The sequence below is a fragment of the Populus alba genome, chromosome 13, assembly GCF_005239225.2.
Source record: "Populus alba chromosome 13, ASM523922v2, whole genome shotgun sequence".
Classification (NCBI taxonomy): Eukaryota; Viridiplantae; Streptophyta; class Magnoliopsida; order Malpighiales; family Salicaceae; genus Populus; species Populus alba.
Window position 1 is genome coordinate 11963076 of NC_133296.1, and position 21612 is coordinate 11984687.

The 21612-nt window shown below is 30.8% G+C and overlaps 2 protein-coding genes across 4 annotated transcripts; both read left to right on the plus strand.

Annotated features, from left to right (window-relative positions):
* Window positions 1-7136: 7136 nt before the first annotated feature.
* Window positions 7137-16976, plus strand: LOC118035461 (transcription factor bHLH80). Of its 3 annotated transcripts, none has more exons than XM_035041035.2 (5): window positions 7137-7744; window positions 8006-8143; window positions 8245-8310; window positions 14861-14929; window positions 16326-16976. In XM_035041035.2, the coding sequence occupies exons 1-5, from the start codon at window positions 7277-7279 to the stop codon at window positions 16374-16376; spliced, it is 792 nt and encodes a 263-aa protein (XP_034896926.1). In that variant the 5' UTR covers window positions 7137-7276; the 3' UTR covers window positions 16377-16976. The 3 variants fall into 3 exon arrangements, with proteins under 3 accessions (XP_034896926.1, XP_034896928.1, XP_034896927.1); XM_035041037.2 differs by having other exon boundaries at window positions 16290-16428; XM_035041036.2 differs by having other exon boundaries at window positions 7140-7744; window positions 16395-16976.
* Window positions 16977-18257: 1281 nt separating this feature from the next.
* LOC118035460 (agamous-like MADS-box protein AGL80) lies at window positions 18258-18985 on the plus strand. Its single transcript, XM_035041034.2, has one exon. The coding sequence runs from the start codon at window positions 18366-18368 to the stop codon at window positions 18852-18854; it is 489 nt and encodes a 162-aa protein (XP_034896925.1). The 5' UTR covers window positions 18258-18365; the 3' UTR covers window positions 18855-18985.
* The last annotated feature ends 2627 nt before the right edge of the window (window positions 18986-21612 follow it).

Below are 21612 nucleotides of genomic sequence, written 5' to 3' on the forward strand. Positions count from 1 at the left end.
CATTCTACTTCATTCTAATAGTATCGGTGCATTGAGACATGTTTTCATTGTATCACACTCCTATTAGATTTTTTTTTTTATCTTTCCAAGATTAGATCTCAATCTTGATTGTATGTTGTGTGATCACGAGGTTCACATCACACTAGGTTTTGCTTTATTTTAGAGAGAGAATAGAGAAGGTGAATAAAAGAAAAAATAAAAAGATATTGCAACTTGTATGCATCGTTGTTAGATTTAACTTGATTTGGTTGGTTGACCAAAAAAATCCAGTATTAAAAAGCTAATCTACGTTTGGGTTTAGTTGAATCACATAAAAACCAACTCTAAAAAATTCAATTATTCTTCCCAAATCAATAAGAAATTAAAAAAATCTATTATTTTAATAAAAATAATTAACTTGATGGTTTAGGCTTATTTATATGTGTGTTTATCTACTATGTTACTTACTAAATTAATCATAGGGGTTATAACGTAGTTTGGGTTAAACGATAAGAAAGACAAACTTGGTAACGGGCTAGACTGGATAAGCGTTTCATATGGAAAAAAAGTTTGGGCTAGAAGAAAATAAAGACAAGTATGGTTGTGGGTTGGACCATGTAAGTATTGCACATAAAAATTAAGTAGTCATGAAGTTTGGATTAGAAGAAAGGAAAGACAAAGTCCGGGTTAGAGGATAAGAAAGACAAACTTGATAACGAGCTAGACTTGATAAACGTTTTTTATGGAAAAAAAAAGTTTGGGCTAGAAGAAAATAAAGACAAGTATGGTTGTGGGTTGGACTAGGTAAGTAATGCACATAAAAATCAAGTAGTCATGAAGTGTGGATTAGAAGAAAGAAAAGACAAACTCAGCTTTAAGTAAAAATTGATAAGATTTATACTTGTAAAAAAAAATTGACTACTTTATGCATGTAAGGTAATAAAGATGGGTAATTTTAGTTGTGCTTCCTTGAAATAAGAAAATAATGAAGAGAATGGGTGGTTACTAGATGATTATCCATTATGTTTCTATACAACTCAAGGTTGTAAGAGGAGTAGGACATCATCGATAACAACAATAAATCAACAATAATTGCTCTATAATTGAACTAAGTATACAAGATCTTTAAAACGTGTTACTAGTAAGCTTTTAATCCTATAGGTAGATAATAAGTAGCCATTTAACTTGTAAACTAATAATTTGTAGGCAATAATTACTCGACATATAAACTAGCAAGCTTGTAGTTTCCATTGTAATTTAGTATGCTTGCAATTTTCACTATCAAAAAACCTAAAAAAATACATCAATTCATGTTCTCCTATTAAGGAATGTCTGTGCATAGTTGTACTAAAATCAAGAATCATCCAATGAATTTTATTTTTTTGATCTTGAATTGCTAAGGTATGTTTTGCATTCAAAGCAATCAAGTTGTTTCATTACCCTTCTAGTTTAAATTTGCTTTTTTGCATATAAAAACAAAGATCATAAGAATAATTTAGAGTTTAAGTTTAGAGTTTGTCATAACTCAATTTTTTATCATTTTTTTTTATTATTTTATTTACTAAAAAGGATAAAAGAATTGATGAAAAAAAACAATAAGGATGATGAAAAAACAAGTAAAATGAAATAAATGAAGAATGAATTAAAATTTGAGTTAGGGACAATATGATTAGAAGTTTTGGGGTTTAATTAAACTTTAGAATTAATTTATTTAATCCAATTAAGGGTTTAATTGGAGAATTGATAAATTTTTAGACTTAATTAACCTTGAAATTAATTTAATTCATCCAATCAAGGATTTAATTGGAGAATTAATAAGTTTTGAGACTTAATTAAGCTTGGAATTAATTTAATTAATCCAATTGAGGGTTTAATTGGAGAATTGATAAGTTTTGAGACTTAATTGAGCATGGAATTGATTTAATTAATCCAATTAAGGGTTTAATTGGAGAATTGATGAGTTTTGAGACTTAATTGGACTTGGATTTAATTACATTAATGAAATCAGAGACTTAATTGAAAAAAATATCAAAGTTTGGAGTTTAATTGGGGTCCAAATTGCAAAGATTAAAGTCCAAGGATTAGTTTGTAAAAAACAACGAGATACAGGGGTCCAATTACAATTTACACAGGGGCTTGATTGCATGATTTCAGAACTTCAGTGACCAGATTGAAAATGGTCATTCCCATCACACAAACGAAACCGTTTTTAGAAGCTGTTCATCGCCTTCTTCGCCTTTTTCTTCAGGAGCCATTTCTGGCAGTAATGGCCTTGAAGCCGTTTCAAATGGTTGGTATTCTCTGGCTATAAAGCCAGAGAAGATGAGAGAGCGCAAGGGGGAGAAAAAGAAAAAGCCACGATCGACAAAAAATAAAGACAGAGGACGAACCAGAATAAAAGTTGTTTTCCTTGTTTCTTCTCAGAGAACAGAAACGAAAAAAATAAACGAAGGAATAGACAGGGAGTAGACAGAGAGAGACCAGAGAACAAAACAGAGAGAAGAACACAAGGAGGAAACAGGGGCGAGAACCAGAGAAAGCTTGGGTCCAACCAACCCGCAGCACCAGGACCCTTACTTACCCTCATAGTCTTCATCCAGAGCATGGGAATTCGAAAGCAGAGATCAAAAGTTTTTCTTCCCAAACACAATCTCAAAGAAAAAAAACAGGAAAGACTCGAAATCAATAAAAAAAAACTCACAGCATGCCGGCATCATCTTCGTAGTTTTAAAAGCTATATAAGGAAAACAAAGGGAAGCAGTAGTCGAGGATCATCATCAGCGTTGCAAGCATCTTCGGTTTCCAGAAGCAGGTACGCCCATTTCTTCATCCCCTTTCTGCATCTTCTTTTCAAATTGAATTGTTACAAGAACACTGTGCGAAGGTAATTTAATTACCTTCGCACAGTGTTCATGCACGCGTGAATTCAATTCACGCATGCTTTTAGTTTTTTGCCCAGCCAGGCCACTGGCTTGGGCCGGTGGCCAGGCTGAGCTGGGCTGAGTGGAGCCTAGTTCAAAAAAAAAAAAATGTGTATGCATGAATAAAAATAATGTAAATTTATTGGTTTATTCACTGACGCCAGAGTCACGAATAAAAATACCGGTTTAAATTTATATTATTTTTATTCGTCGTATTTTTTATTTTATTTAGCTAAAAAAATAAAAATATGTGCATGTGTAAAAAATATTTTTATTTTTATTTATTTATTCACTAGCGTTAGAGTAGGGAATACAAAATATTGATCTAATTTAATTTTCGTAGCTACGAATTTTTACCAATGCCAGAGCTAAAATTATTCGAGCTCGAATATTCACTGGTGCCAGAGTCAGGAATATTATAAACAAATCATCATAGCATAAACTAATAAATATTTAGCAATTCAAGACAAAATCAGCAATGCAGTCTGCCTTAGGTAGAACGTTTAAGGGGTGATAATATCTTCTCTTTTACGTAACCAATCCTGAGCAATAGAATCTCTGTTGACCAGTTAAGGTTCCTAGTGACCATAATACTATATGGCGACTCCTTAAAGAAGACATTTTTCCTTAAAAGAACCGGATGCAAGAAATATGTTCTTTTTTCCATAATTCAAGAGAATTAATTTTTAGGGTTACCGCAATGTCGAGTGCGACAGAGTTGATACCATCATATTTAACATTCAACTTGAAAATTTAAAATTCTCTTAATTAAGTCAGGCATAAAAGAACTTGAAACTCTATCTATCAAGTATGTTTTGAGGAGAAAAAAAAGATGGCGCTAGGCGTGTAATGTTGACATATTGGGTGTTTTTTTATACTATTAAATCTGGATAAGTTGGGCTAGTATGAAAGAAAAATTAACCAGTTAGGGTCTAATTAGATTAAGTAGCCAAAAGTTTTACCTAAATCTAGGCTAGGTTGGCGGGCAAGATCTATTCAGATATGAATTGGATTATATAACTGAATTTAAATGAATTTATTATTAAGTACAGGATACTCTTAGTATTAAAGTTTTTTTCCCCATTTTAGGGATTGTTGAAATCACACCACAATATATTATATATCACCACCCCATAGTATAAGAAATTGTATTAGGAAATAATGATAGAATAAACTTGTAATTTATTGACTTTGAAGTAAGAAATTCTTTATCTTTCTCTATCATTATCTTTGAACTTTGAAGTGATATTATTTCTCACTATGAATACCCTTGATTTAAGAGGAAACTAATTTGCTATAATAAGATTTATCTTTTATTTTTGTTTTGTATACAAAAATACCTCTTCCAAACCATGGAAATAGTTTGTCAAAATCCCACCACAAATCATTATATATTGCTATCCCCAAAATAAAACTATCCATGCTCGAAGATAATGATAAGAAAAACTTTAAATCAATTTTGACTTTCAAGGAGGAAAATCTATACCTTTTAAAGTAAAATTTGCCCTATTATGTACGTTATTTGACAAAGCCATCAAGAGCTTGATGGATAGCAAGTCAAAGACTTCTCTTAGAACTTCACATAGAGATATTATTCTTGTAGATAAAAAGGAAGAAGAGGAAGAAAAATGAAGAAAATGCAATCATTAGGCTCTTAAATCCAAGAGAGTTGTCGGCGTCGCATATTAGAATTTTAAGCAGACTATTACATAGATTATGATAAGACACATATCAAAAGTTGTGTTTATTTGATAATATAATATACATAAAATATGTATTTTCAGTGTAATATACATAATCTCTTCTTTATTCTTACTGTTATACCCACAATAATTTCAAGATATTAATCTCAATATAATATAAAGTAATGATTATGTACCATGGAATTAATAGGCTTTCCGGAGCAAACCAAATTGAATTCTATAATTAAATAGCATAGTTGCTCGCATACTGTAGCGAATATATATATATATATATAGATTATCCTTTTCTTATTCATGTAAGTTTTTTAAATAATTTTTTTATAGAACAGAGTTTATTAAATAAAAAGTAACAATGATTAAAAAAAAAATTCACAAAACTGTAATGATTTAAGCTAAAAAATATATATTTTTAATTAAAAATCTATTTTTTACTCATATATTTCTTTTTTATAGCAAAACATATTTAATTTTATGAGAAGAGTTGTTTATAAATAAAACCTAAAATTAAAAAAAAAATCATGAATAGATTATTTTTAAGTACCTTTAAAAAAATATAAGAAAAATATATTTTAGAAAATCATACAAAAACCTACAATTAGAAAATACATATTTTATTCTTATTCAATAGTAATAAGTAAATTATTTAAAAAATTCTTTATAGACTAACATATAATTATCCATAAAATCAATCGATAATATCATCACAAAAGTCCTAATCTGGATAATTGCTTAAATATTAATTTAATTAAAGGATTTAAAGAAATTTTTAGTATATATATATATATATATATGTGCGCGTGTGCGGTTATGCATTGTTAGGCGTGTTGGGCCTAACCTACTAAGTCCTAAACTCAAAGTTGATTGAAAAGTAGGAGTTCAAGTTCCTAGACTCAAAGAATTTAATTTAAAACTAGTTTTCATATGAAAATATCTTAATAAAATTCTAAAAACCTCAATAAATCGATTTCAATCCCCAAAAAATAACTTATAATCATTCTAGAAATAAAAATTTCAATAGCATAAAAAAAAACTTTACGAATTCCAATATACTTTTTACAACTTGTTGTAAGATAAACACCTTCTTAATTGAAGCTCTCTCTCCAAGGTAAACTAATTGACATTAAAACAAGTTTTTTTTGTGGCTAGAATGTTGTTGATCGAGCACTTTATTTCTCCTTTCTTCGTTTCTAATGACTTTTTCTCTTTCTTTTTAATTTTTAAAGACTAAAATGTAGAACAAATAAGGTTTAAGATTGAAATGTGAAACCCTCAAAATGCAAGAACAAAAAAAAAAAAAGATTTCAGGAGCTAAAAAGGAGTTTTTCATGCCCTATGAACAATAAAAAAGATTGTCCCAACAAGTTGTACATCAAATGAAACAAGTTGTACATCAAATGAAACTCTTCCAACCTCAGCTTTTTTAAATTGAAGCCGATTTAATTTGAATTTTTTTTTTACTTTAAATTAATATTATTTTAGTATTTTTAAATTATTTTAAAGTATTAATTTTAAAAATAATTTTTAAAAGATAAAAAAATTATTACTTTGATATATTTATAAATAAAAAGTATTTTAAAAAGTAACTGTAATTATATTTTTAAATAGAACATTTTACTAATTATACACTTATAATAACCAAGACCTTCAAATAATATATATTGTTTTGTTGAAAATTTTTGGTTTTGTTTGAAATTATATTAAAATATATATTTTTTATTTTGAACGTGTTTATTGACATAACAATAAGAAAAAATTATTAATTTAAATATTTTCCTGAAACAAATATATTCTCAAAACACTTCCGAACAAAGTTAAAAACATGTTATCAAATATTAATTAATATTACGTTTAAAATTATTATAATAATAATTTTATTATTTTTAAATATATTAAAATAAAATATTTTAAAACGAAAAAAATGAACTCAATGTGAATATCAGCTTTAACGGGTTACGAAGAAGAGAGGGTCCCACCGTAGTCTTAAAAGGAAAAGAAAAGAAAGATGGCCGCATTGGGTGCATATGTGGATGGGTGCAGTGGCGGTCACCTCTCCTTAAATTTGCCATTAAAAGCAACCGCATTTTCGTAATAAAATAAAAATAAAAATAAAATCTAACTACAATCATAAAAAGTAACTGCTTTCACGTGACTCTTTCTGCCACTCTCTAAATCCCACTATCCTCAACCCCCTCCAATAACATCCCTCCTAGTTTCTTCTCCATTGGACCGTGTAAGCACGCGATAACGTCGCATCTGGGATTTATTTTTTTGACCGTGATGAAGTACAGTAATCAAATCTACAAAACGACGACGTTGCAGCTCTTGAAACCTTGCAAAGGCCAACCCACTTTATGCTACTCTACAATTCACGTGTAATGCATCCCTCCTTAATCACCCTACATCTTATCTTGATGAAAAGTTTTCTCATCGCACGGTAAAAAATGGGAGGTAAACATAGTTACATGTACACATGCGATGTATAGAGTTAAGGCATTAAATAACAGACAAGAACCATCTACAAAATCTGGTTTTGTGTGAGACTCTTTAATTCCACCAAAGTGAAGTGCCAAAAAAAGTAAAAAAATTCTTTTCCTTTTCTTTTCTTTCACTTTCCCTACCAAAAAAAAAAAAAAAAAAACCATCAAAGCTTCTGAAACCTGAGAGAGGAAGCAGATGCATCCAGCACCAGCAGGAAGCAGCAACACTAGTGGCGGTGGATGTGGTGGTGGCGGAGGAGGAGGTGGTGGTGGTGGGCTTCCTAGGCTCCGTTCAGCACCAGCCACATGGTTGCTAGCACTTCTTGAAGAAGAAGAAGAGGACCCATTAAAGCAAAATCAGAACTTGACTCAGTTACTCACTTCAAACGCACCTTCAAGTAGAAATTCAGCGCCCTTCAACGCTTCCAGTGCTGCTGTGGAACCGGGTTTGTTTGAAACGGGTGGTGGTTTTCAGAGGCAAAACAGCACCCCAGCTGATTTTATAGGGAATTCTGGTATTGGAAGTGATCAGGGGTATTTTTCGAACTATGGAATTGCTTCAAATTATGAGTATATGCCACCAAATATGGAGGTTTCACCTTCTGGTAAAAGGGCTAGAGAGCTTGAGTTTCAAAACCCTTCTGCTAGATATCCACCTTCTTTGGTATGTTCACACCAATTTGTAACTGATGTTGGTTATTAATTAACTGTGTTATGGTAGTCTTTCTTTCTTATCTTTTGTGGAAGTATGTGGGTTCTAATTGATTTGTGATGGGGCGCTCTTTAATTGGCCACTTATTTCCAGAAAATGGAGAATCAAGAATGGTTTTGCTTTCATGACTGAAGTTTTAGCTCCTTTTTTTCTGTATATGTTCGGATTTTTGTTGTGGGCAATGGGTAGTCATTTTAGTGTTTGTTTTGCTAGAAAGGGGCGCAAACTGGACCTCTAAGGGCTTCTAGTTTAATAGAAATGGAGATGGACAAGCTTTTGGAGGAATCAGTGCCTTGCAAGATTCGTGCCAAGCGTGGCTGCGCTACACATCCTCGGAGCATTGCGGAGAGAGTAAGATGAATCAATTGACTTGCTATCTGATGAATTCTAGGGACAGACAAGCCAAAGTGCTTTTTGTTAGTCCTAAATGAACTTTTTTCCCACTGACTTAGGTTCGGAGAACTAGAATTAGTGACCGGATAAGGAAACTTCAAGAACTTGTTCCGAATATGGATAAGGTACTCCTTTTTGAACTTTTATTGAAAATTTAAATTTCTCTGGGTTGAGATTTTCTTAATTTGTAGTCTCAGATTTCAACATGGAAAAAGTTTGATTGCAATTTTAATATTGTAATAATAATGCTTGTCCTGACAGAGAATCTTGCTAGCCTTTCTGAATAAACAACAGATATTTTCAAGTATATCTAGAGCAGCAAAACTTCCGGGGCACTTAATGTATTTTAACTGCTGTTAAATCCTTTGAATTCCCACATCTATCATTTTATGTGAGAGTTCAAAGATGGAGTGCATTCTTTGAGAGCCTCTTTTATAATAATATGGATCTAGTGAAAAAGGAGGGAGGAGAAAGTTCATTAGGTGCTTTATTGCTATATAAGCTTTCCTAACATGTTAGGAACATTAATTACTAAAGTCTTTGTGTTAGATTTCTCAATTCCTATTTTTTTATAGTCCCAAACGGTAGAGAAAGAAACATGGGTTCTCAAGCCTAAGGTTAAAGCTCAAAACTGGAGGAAATTTTAGAGAAAACTCTCATACATTCTATAACATCTTTATTTCATAAATTCTCTCTCCGAAAAATAGCCTGAAAGACTGTTTAAATACAAGTTTAAATGTCCTAATTAGTAAAATCCTAATTACATTGGAGTCCTAATCTAAATAGGAAAAAAAACCCAAAAACAATAAGAAAAATAAGGAAAATTCCAGAACAATATCTTATGGGTCTAATTCGAGCATAGAAACGAAAGAAGCTAGCAATCTAGTAGCCCCTATATAATTAGGCCTTTTAGAAAGATTTGTAAAAATTTCAGCTTTATTCAATGGTCGAATTAAAAATTATGCTTGTTTTCATTAAACTACACATTTGATGTAAACTAGAATTCCTTACAACCTGGAAAATCTTAACAATTAAAGAACTAGTATAATAAAACTAATTATGCCAAGAACAATGAAGATAGTGTCCCATATCAGCCACTTGTACTTGCGAAAAACTTGCTCTCGAGTTAACTGTTAGAAATTGAACTTGGCAATATCAAAGGAATCTCAAATATAGCATTATACCTAGCCTATTCACAAACTGAATTTACTGACACTTTTAACCAAATTAGTTTATTCACCCTCTTTTGTTAAACTCTCTAGACTAGCCTTTACTATGACTTCAAAAAGAGAATATTTTCCATGGTTTTCTTTGATTTCAACTTCAGCCTCCTAAGTAAATGTAGCAACTTGTTCTATCTTTTCATAAGTTAGCTTAATCTTAACCTGTTTGCTGACTTTAGATTGTCTCTTGGATTTCACCTCCGCTTCACATTCCTCTTGTTTTTCAGCTCCCTCCTCTGCCATGTTATCTCCTGAAAGAAGGCCTAACTTTAAAATTTCAAAACTAGCAGATCAAATTTATCCCTCAACAATATTTTCATTCAAAACCAATAATGAACACATATCTTACCTTCTAATAACAAAGCATTTTGGACTCGTCTGCACCATGAAAAGGTCACTTGATCAAAATTCAATCAACCGTCGATCTCTTTCCCATACAATTTCAAATAGTCCATCACTTTATCATAATTAGTAAGATAGTCCATAAATTCACCAACACTTAGATCTCCATTGAAACTAGGGACATCAAGCTTCAAATGGAATTCATTTGTCTCATGAGAATGCCTTTCAAGCATTGGCTTATCATAATCAACAAAATCTCTATAGCCTCTGTTAATCTTGTCCTTTATATTTTTCCACCTTGCTATTAGAGAAAGTTGAATAGAAGACAATTAATAGTAATTTAATTTTTCATTTGTCTTGTATAAAATCTCTTCATAATTATCTTGTATAAACTCTTAAATTAATATTTTTTCATAGTTTGCCATAATAGAAGTAAAGGCTTACTCGAACCAACTCTATATTCTAGAACTTCAAACCACCAATCGTCATCACTATAAGTAACTTTGTGTATGACAAATTCTATTTTTTGATAAAAAGGAACCTTTAATATGAAATATGCTTCCGAGTCTGATAACCATTTTATAAATTCTTTCTATGAGAAATTTCCATCAAAGAAAAAAATTTCTTCGAATTTAGGAACATGTCTGCAAAAAGGTTGATTCCTAACTAAGGTTTGAATGTATCGCCTATTGTATACACCACTTTCAAAATTGACATGATGCTTATTTGAGCTTGCAAGAATAAATCCAGGGTTTGGTTATCTCCAAGGTAAGTCTCTAAGCACATTCTTCTCCTCGTCACGATTTCTATTTGTGCATCCCTCTTGTAGTGTCAGATAGTTCAAGCGTTTTGTGATTTTTGCTACTGAATGCTCCACTCAATCTAGTATTTGCTATTAAATTATTTGTTCTATCTTCCGAGACCTCAAAATGTCCTAGATGGCCTCCTCTACTACATCAAAGAATCGGAAGTTGTTAATACTTCCGTCAAATAGGCCAACCTGCTTTGATACTAGTTGACACAACATATAGTGTGGATAGTGTTCTTCAATCCCTGAAGTCTTACAACCCTAAATTGTATAAATAAACTAGGGTTCTCAAGCTTAAGATTATAACCTTGAATTGTAGAGAAAATTGTAGAGAAAACTCTCATATATGATGAAATGTCTTTATTTCATAGATTCTCTCTCTGAAAAATAATGAAAGCTTAAACATCTTACTTAAATTGAAAGTTTTAATTTAAATAGGAGGAAAAAAATCAAAAAACAAGAAGGAAAAAAAAAATCTGAAACAATATCTTTTGGACGAAAAAACAGCTAGCGAACTAGTTGCCCTCATGTAATTAGACCTTTACAATGATGTGGAAAATTTTTAGCCCAATCTAATGGTAGGATCAAAAGTTATGCTCATTTTTATCAGACTATGTTGGACTCGTAGAATTCCTCAAAACCTAGAAAACTTTAACAATTAAGGAATTAATAAAAGTAAAGGGAAAATTACTTGAGCATCCTATAGTTGATTTTTTTTTACACTTTGCAACCAAGTTTTTGAATATTACACTTTGCAATCTAGGTCAAAGCAGATTTTGAAAATCAACAAAATGACAATAATGCCCCATATGTATATATATATATATATATATATATATATATTAAAGCATGAAAGGTAATCATTACCACACAATTCATTTTCTCTCTTGGTGCTAACCTTCTCTCCTCTCTCATGCTCTCTCTGTCTTTGATAATAACTTGAAAGTTGTTAAACTACATAGAACCCTTCAATATTTTTGGTTTTGTTCAAACTAGTATCTTTTTTCTCTCAATCTCTCAAGATCTTCTCTAGCTCGGCCACTCCTGACCATCACTTTGGGATTTTTTGTTTCTTTACCTTCTTTGAATATAATATCAACACCATTGTCATCACTATTGTTGCCATGATCACCATCACCATCAACCTTCTCTCATGTCTTTACATTTGCATTTGGCTCTCTAATGTGACAATTATTAGTCTATTACAAGACCACAAATCAAAATATAGAAGGAAAAAGTTTAATTATGCAAAGCAAATAGAGAGAATCTAGTGAAAGTTTAACAAAAATCCCCACATTTCAAGATCCACAAATCTAGAACCAGTAACAAGAAATCAATTCAAAACCCAAGACATATAGTACAAAAATCATCTCAAAAGGATGTGGAATTGAAAGCAACTATCTAGTCGTTAATGTAAAAGTGAAGCCAAGAAACTTCATCCATGTTTTAATGTAGAATTGATTGAGGCTATAGTGAGTGTGTGTCTATGATTTTGGCGTTGGTTATGTGTTTCTGGTGGCTGGATATTAGAGGATGAAGGTGACAATGTGGGTTTTTCAATGATGAAGGATAAATATTACTATGCAGAAGAAAGGGAGAGATGTGGTGAAGATGGTGGTTTATGGTGGGGAAAAATGATATTTTTGTTATTTTTAGGCTTTAGAGACTTTTTAGTTATTATTTCAAATATAGTGGCAATCTTGTAAATAAATACATATTTTTTGTTTACTTTTTTAGGCACTAACTCCTAAGGATGTAAAGTGCTAAATGCCTTCAATTTTTAGGTTGTAAAGTATAGTATTCAAAAAACTTTGTTGCAAAGTTAAAAAAAAGACCAAACCATAGGATGCTCAAAGTGATATTCCCTAAAAGTGATTATGGCAAGAATAATAAAGATGGTGCCCCACATCATACTATACTATTATTTAAATGTTATAACTCTTCAAGCATCGATTATAAATTTATAAACTATTATATAGATTTCATCTTTAGAGGAATTAGTGAATTAATTTATCATCAATTCCATGACAATAAGATTATAGAGTTTTGATATGAATCAAGTCCTCCTTTAAAACAATGTGAGTTGACTATAAGGTAAACAATGTGAGTTGACTATAAGGTGCGAGTTAATGATGATAGGGTGAATGCAAAAGCATATTGTCTGTAAGAGTGTTGACATAATGCTCTATAAAAATAAGGTTTCTTTGGTATTCAAGGATTGTTTGTATGTGTCAAGGTGTTCATTATTAGTTTTTGGTCAAGGTTTATGGACATGCAAAGGCTAGAGAAATGGCATTATATAAGAGCTTTGTTTGAGGAAGTTCTTTAGAGAGCTAATGTTATTGTTGTCTCGATATGGGATATTCTTGATTCTCAAAATTGGTAGCCAAAAGCGGTTGTGAAGATCTTCTTAAAAAATGAATAGATGAATGTTAACTTGCAATGTTGGCTCAATGGTAAAGGCATGAGTTAAAGTTTTGTGGTAGGCTCATGCCTGAGATTTGAATCCTAGCATTATTGGGGGCAAACAAATTTTTGTTTGGGTTGCTCATCTCAGCTTCAACCCATGATTCATCCATCATGAGTTTAAAATGTTCTTGTAGATTTGCACTTGCTTGTGGTGGAAAGAAAAATGATTTCATAATTGTTAAGCTGAATGACTTTGGAATCCAAATTTGTCTTTGCTAGCAAAACATAAAAGGTGTCAGAACACCCGACATTGCAATGATTGCACCCTCTTTTTCATGGAAGGGGAAATGCTTTTTGTACAGAGGGTAAAAATGTTTTATGTTAAAAAAGAGTCACCACCTAATATTAAGGTCACTAGAAAACCCTAATTGATCCTTGAAGTTTTAAAGTAACTGATTGGTTATGCTAAATGGAAGATACTCTGTCCAAAAACATTTTAACCAAGGCAAGCTACATTGCTATTATTGTCTTCAATTCCTACCAATTTACTTATTCTACCAGTGGTCCATCTTTAAGGGTGATAATAAGTCTAATGCTACGAGTTAAATCCTAGATGAATATGTGGGCTCAAGCCTAACCATTCTAAAGCTCGATAGTCTATGACATTCCCAATTATAACCATTTTGATAACACATGGTAAATAAAATATTTGCAACCAATAACTTTTAATCATGACATGTGACTAATAGTCTATCAAGATATCAAAGAATAATTAATGGGCTTATATTGGATTCATTGTGCCCAACTTAAATCCTAGAAAGGGGTTATGAATAATATCTTATTAAAGTTCATATATTTTATAGTTTCAATATTCACTTGCGATAACCTATTAAAAAGGCCAGCACTCTCAATTGTTTAGTAAATGTTAAGACTTCCTAGTCTTACCTAATATCATCTTGTTCCTTTGTTAATTCTCGGTGAAATGGCATCTTTTCATGTTCATGGCAAGCGGTTGGGCGTTTGTATTATTTCAAAATCTTGGGATAAAGCACTCGTAGATGATCTTCCAACAAGACCACATATTAAGGCATTATAGCGTAATGCCATGTGCAGGCCAGATTGCTAGTTTGATTTATAATTAGTATTTTGAATCCCCGAGAACAAGCTTGTTTAGTTGCTCCTGCAAAAGGTCCACATGAAGGAACTATAGGGTAACAAAATGCTCATTGCTCAAATTGGAGCTGTTTACTGGGTTTGATTTGTTAGGCTTATATACAAGACAGATCAAATTGCAAACTACCTTAAGGATTTACCTTTTTGTTACTTTTTATAACAAAAAACACCCCCAAGGTTCATACGTATTCTGAACAAGAGGCGAAAACCTCGGTGCATGGAGGAAGCGCCGCCATGGTTAATGGAGCTTGTGAGGGAAGAGAGGGTATGCATATAGACTGCTTGACGGAGCAGAAGTTTGATTTATTGGATTTGTTCCAAAATCCCAGGGGTCTTTTCTGCTGGTTTTCTGATTCCCTCGCTTATATTTGGTCTTCATCTGTGATCTTGATACCATGCTCTTGTTTGTTTCTCACTTCAGATTGTCTCTCGTATTTAATATCTGCAAACCAGGAATGAAATTTCATGCCTTTTATAAAACCTCCCAATTGACCAAGTTTTAATATCAGTGTGAGAATGATGTTCCCTTGGCTTCATGGATATCGATGCTTAAAATGTAGAAAGATGAACAAAATCAGTAAAATACCATAATTGGATCAGAGGGTCTTTGATGTAAAGTTCCTTGTTGAAATTCTTCAGATTGAGTGAATATTGCAACTCTTTTGATTAACCATAGTTTACAATTATTTGATTTGGCATTTTCCTCGATGATTGTTGCAGCAAACAAATACTGCAGATATGCTAGAGGAGGCAGTAGACTATGTCAAGTTTCTTCAAAGGCAGATTCAGGTACTTCCCCACATTATTATTATTTTTTAATTTTAAAAAACTAAAAGCTATTCGTCATTCTCACCAAGATACAGTTCACTGTGGATTAGAACAGTAAAATGATTGTTTTGCACTTATGAAAAAAAGACCCTTGCTATCAAAGGGTAGAATGGTTTCATTCACATGACCCATTAGTCATTTCGAATTATATATAGACAAATCAGTTTTATCACATTTTTTTGAAACAATAAAATGATTTAATTACTCTTAAAACAAAAAACATATATATTAAACATGTGTATAAGGGCTTTTTGTTTTTTCAATTTTCATAGTGAAATGAATTAATTACATTTAAAATAAAAATAAAATCTTAAATTGTTGTCCAACGATTTTTTGTCTTTTCATTATGGTTTTTTGTTAGAACTAGATTCATTTATGGGCTCTTTGGTTATTTAACAAATATAAATATTATTAAAAAAAATATGAGACGCGTCCATCGCACACATTAGTGTGTGGGTGGCATGTTTGACGACGTTTGAATTGTATATGTGACCCCTTCATGATGCGCCAACGCGTGTGGCCAATAAGTCTCTGGTTTAGCGTCAATACCCTTTCTTTTCTTTTCTCTTCTTAATTTATGTGCATGTCCTTTGTTTTTTTATTTGTTTATTTTATATAAAATAATTTATGAAATTTGATTTTTTATTTTTTCCATATGTTAGATTAGACTTTTATTCTTTTGATTGCTATTTATTTTATTTTAGATATATATATATTTTTTTTGCAATTTTATTCTCTTTTGGTTTTTTTTTTATTAGATTTGATCCTTATTTTTTTTATTTATTTTTTACTTCAGCAATTTTTTAAAATTGATATTTTTTTCCAGGCTTTATCCTTCAACATTAAATTAGTTAGAAATTGAGTTTATTGATCGAACTAGGTTTAGGATTTCACGAGTTATGAATTCGAGAGATTAACCTAGGTATATGAGATTTGTTTGGGTTTGCATAGTGTTTTTATTTTTTAGTTTTCTTTCTTTCTTTTTTAAGCTCTTGTTTTTTATAGTTTATCTCGTACTCATTTAATTTTATAGTGTTATCAAATAAGATCCTTTGATATTTGGTTTTTTTTAATTAATTTTTTTATTTTAATTTTATTCTTCAGCATTTGATTGATTAAGAATTGGTATCCTTTTTTTTTTTTACACTTTTTTTATGAAATTATCTCAATTTTATACTTATAATCACAGGGTTAGTGGGTTAACCTCATTTGATTTATTTTTTTTGCTTTTTTTAAAATAAATTTTCAATTTCGCTTTTCGATATTATGTTGGGTTGTTTGATAATTAAGATTCATGAATATATCCAAATTGCTTATCCAGATTTACTCTCATTTGTGCCCTCACCTCCATGATTAGAAGATATTGCTACAAATTGGAATGCAAAAGCAGGGAAATGTTGGTATTTGACTGACTGAAATATGGCAGGAACTCACGGAACAGCAAAGAAAATGCAAATGCATGGCTAAAGAATAACAAGGAAGCATTGCCTGCCCACTGTTCCATGTAATTATCAGATTAATGAGACTCCATTGAAGGTCCATCATACTATTCTGCTGATCAATCTTCTCTGGAATCTCCATCCTGTAATTAAAAGATTACCACCGCTTGTATCATCACACCTTTATGCTGTATGTAGATGAAAGCCTGCCATGTGGGTTACAAATCTATAGAGTTCATGTCAGGGCTTAGCCGCTTCCTGTAAGAAAGTTTCTGGTCTCCAAGTTAAAGTTGGTATTTTTAAACTCCTGCTGTACACAATAATATACTTTCAGCATCGATATTGTTTTACTGCTTATGTATTCCTGAATAAGCAGTTTGCATCGAAGAAAATCTTCGGTCAAATATGCTTATGGCTACGCAGTATCGCGTTCACTGTTAACAGTAGCATTTGTTTCATTTTCTCGTGGCAACAGAGATGAAATCGAGGATTTCTCTACTCATGAACCATCCTTTTTTGATGATTTTTTTATATATATAGAAAAGCTGAAATGATGTTATCATGCCCTACTGTTTATTCGTTGTGAAGTTCCCAAAACGGGGGGTTTTTAAACCGCCATTCTTTCTCTAGCAATTCTAATGAACGGCTTAGTTGCTTTGTGTGCACTTGTGCTGTCTTGGTTGAAATCCGGATGATGGTTTTGTCCGTCTCCCCATGTGTTTTGAATTCTTAAACTGGAAATTTCTGTCTGGCGTTTTGTGGATTTTTATACTATAATTTGTGATGATGAGAAATGTTGTGAGAGGAAATTGATGGGCAGGAGAGGGAAGGGACATTTGTTTGGTTACTAATTAGTAGAGAGGGAATAGATGAATATAGAGGTGATCATTTTCGGTTCAATTCGGTTTTTATATATAAAAAAAACAACCAAACTGAATTTTATTTTTTAAATCGAAACAGGTTTAAACTGACAGGTTTCGGTTTGGTTTGGTTTGGTTTTTTAGGACAAAAACCAGTTTAAACTAGTTTGGCTTGGTTTTTTGGTTTGACTTGTTTTTCCGGTTTGGATCAGTTTTGACTTGGTTTTTTCCGGTTTTGCTTGGTTTTGGCTAAGTTTTTTTTGGTTTAGCTTGTTTTTTTTTTTTTTTTTTTTTTTTCTGGTTTGGGTTCGGTTTGGTTTTCTCGGCTTTAGGCTTATAAAACCAAAACCGAACCGAACCGGTTTTTTTTAAAAAAATTTTAATCAGTTTAATTGGTTTTCTGTTACGATTTGATTTTTTTTTTTTTTTTCGCCCTCCAACAGTTTGTTAGATGGTTTTTATTATTATTATTATTCTTATATGAATTACAAATGTATTTTAAATATTATTTTATTAAATTCCATTTTTTTTTATTTATTATCAAGGAAGATTATGAAGATCTTTTTAACAAATTAACAAGATTTTTTTTTTATATAATATATCATCCAATATATTATCATTTTAATATTTTAAATATATGTTATTAAGTATACATCAGATTTTAATTCTATAATTGAAAACTTTTTTTTTGCTAATAAATATATTAACAACATCTTAATATTTTTTTTATAATTTAAAAAAAAAATAATCTAATCCGCAGCCTGAATGGTTAGGATCCAATAAATATACTACTTTACACATAGGGGTGAAAAACAAAACTCCCTAGTAAAACCTTGACTAGACGAGTCTTTTCCTGCAACTCAATAAAGGGCTCAATTAAAATTTTAATTTTTTTTTTCTTATTATTTAAGGTCTTGTAACTCCCCCCCATTTACCATTTTACACTAGGAAATACTGAGTTGTTCATGATTTATATTACCATGTTGTGCTATTTAAGCATATTTGCTTCTATATCTCTCGACTTCCATAATCTCTGAGGCTTTCAACTCATCATCAAATTCTAGAAATATTTATTTAATCTTCTTGGCATTCTTAACAATGGGCCGCAGGAAGGTAAAACATGAATTGATTTCCAACGAATCTGTCAGGAAAGTGACCTTCAGGAAGAGGAAGGCTGGCCTGCTGAAGAAGCTTGATGAACTCGCAACTCTTTGTGGGGTTGCTGCTTGCGCTATTATTTTCAGTGCCTACGATGATCAACCAGAGATTTGGCCTTCCCCTGCAGAAGCACTGTTTGCGTTTGAAGAGTTGAAGAGATCACCATCAAGAAACCCAGGAAAATACATGGTGGACCAAGAAGCTTTTCTCACCACAAACGCATCCAAGCTGAATCAGCAACTGGAGAAACAAAGGCGGAGAAATCTAGGGTTTGAGTTGGAGCTAATGATGGCCGGCTGCACAGAAGGTATGGATTTACATGATTTAAAACACATAAAAAACCCATCTGAATCAATTCAGTTTCTGGAGGAGATGATTGCGTCTGTCACCTCTGAGATCGAGCTTGCCGAGAATGAGAATAATGATTAAAGCCTTTCAGATGAAGGCTGTTCTAGAATCTTCTTTAACTCTCAGCAGTTCATTTATGTTTATGTTTTCTCCTTCTGTTGAACTGTGACCCTTTCATCTCATCTGGTTGAATATATATTTAATTATAGCAACCCTTGACATAATATGATAGAAGAAGACGAAGAAAACAAAAACTCTAGTTAGGTTGTGATGGGGAAACAAATATGTTCTGATTGAAGAGGTGACCTTCTGAGATAAATTATTGGAAAAGGATTGGGTTCCATCAAAATATATGCCAATTTTCTTACGAGCTCAAATCTTATGATGCCATACTCCAATAATAATATGTGTATCTGCTTAAAAGTATAGTTATAATTATTTTTGAAAATATTTTTTATATCAAAATACATCAAAATAATTTTAATTTGCGTTTTTAAATATTTTTATGGTGATATTGCGGTGGCCAAGAATGTATAACGTGAATGCTTTATCTGTCTTCACCATTATTTATATGGAAATTAAAGCAATTATCTTCTTAACAGAAAAATACAATGCATACAAATTGTTCTGACCAAGTTGCCTAAATTGAGAGATTGCTACTATTATTTGTTTAGCATTGAAATTATGTTTTTAAATTTTTTATATATTTTTAGATTATTTTTATATCTTAATGTTAAAAGTAAAAAAAAATTATTTTAATGTATTTTCAAACAAAAAAAAACATTTGAAAAATAATCATTCTCAAATAAATACATAATGTTCTAAAAGAACATATATATATATATATATATTATACTTGATTGACCCGACCCTTTTAAAAAAACAAATAAATGGGTACAATTTTCTGTACTTTTTTATTTTTTGGCAATTTTCCTTGTTAAGGCAAGTCTTAAGCAAACAAAAAAAAGGAAGAAATTAACAAATCCTAGAAATAAATTCCTATTTGTGCTTTTATATGTTTAGAACTTTTCTTGTTTCAACTCATGTTTTTATATGATTTTTTTTTTAATTTTAATTGTTTGATTAACCAAAGTATAGCTCTATATAAATTGTATGTAACCAAAGAGGAAACAATAATCTGGGCTCTATAAATTAATTTATCAACGTTTCATTTCTACTCCCATGAAAATTATCTCCGCCACCCTCAAAGACATTGAATATAACTTCATTTGAGCAAATGCTGCAAGAGTTACGAATGGCGTTTCAAAATGACTAACTTACAAGAAGCTTTGAAAATTGCCATTAAAAAAAGAATTGTGTTGTCGCGATATTTATTGCTTTAAATAGGTTTCGATTTTGCCAATATTTACTACTTAAATAACTAACAAGAAGCATTAAGAAATAACAAGAAGCTAAACTTTTTCTTGATATTTTAATTTGCTTTTCATGTTTTTCCCTCTTTTTCCCTCTCAAATCCCCATATATATTATATTATCTCGCAACAACAATTAAAAACTTTTTTTAAAAAAAAGTATAGAATATTAGATGATTTAACAGTTAGGGATAACATTACAACTTTTATGAAATTAGAAGGTTGACAATAAGAGAATTTTTTTTTTATTTACGTTGGTGTTCGAGCTAACTTGAATATATCTCAACTAATCTTACATGTCTTAAAGTTAACAATTATATAACTCTTTAATAGTTCTGAGATTTGTGGAATTCGAACTGATAATTAAAAATAATAAAGAATTTTAAATTATATGATAGGAAGGGAACATGGATGAATCTATTATTAGGGGAGGGGGGGTGAAATTTATTTCTTAAGAGATTATTTGCTCCCTATTAAGTTTATTTATTCATTAGTTTATGTTCCTCGCAAGACATTGTTATTCGCTGCTAGCTAATTTATCCCATTCCCTTTTTCATTTCGGTGGATTCTAGGTCAACTCTATATTGGTAAAAAGTGTTAGTCAATCTCGTATCTAGTTAATTGGTTGGTTGGTTTATGTAATATTAATTTTATTTATATAAAATATATTTATGATTAATAAAAAAAAATTATTTTTAATATTCAATTATATTTAATAAATGAACATAGAATAAATATAAAGTTCATAGAATAAAAAAACTTTGTATAAAAAATTATAAAATTGTTATAATTATGAGATTCTTATTACATCAAAGTACTATTTCTAAATATTTCCTAGTTAATGTTCTATTAAAATTGGACGTGAATCAGTTGTTAAAACTTGTACATATAATGTTCCTTCAATTATGAAATGAAGAAGTTGCTTTCTCATAAACCGAGATATGAGAAATACACTAAAACTAATATGTAAGTGCTTATTAGATAATATGTACATTGAAATGACCTGTGAGGGAATTCATATTGAGATATCACTCATGTCTATGAAAAGATTCATATGATAGTTATATAATTAATTTTTAGAATTGATATCACTAAGTTATCTTATATAGAGAATGTTATGTTTGATTCTGGCCCACGTTATCCAAGTAAAGGGTAACAAATAAATAAATATTAGGTATAACATTAATTATATAAATAATCAAAAGAGGTTCATCACCTTATGTGAATTATAAAATAAATACTTTATTAGTTCTCAAATAATATTGATTCTGAAACCCTTGACTAAGGTGGAATGAGATTTGAAAAAAATTTCAAATATTATTTAAAAAATCAATGACTATAGTGTTTAGAACTAAAATGATTTAACAAAGCAGACATAATTTATGTTATAATGCCTAAATTGAAATATTCTTGATTAAAGGATAATAATTACTGAGAAACTAGTCATAAAAATGTTAAATAAAATCA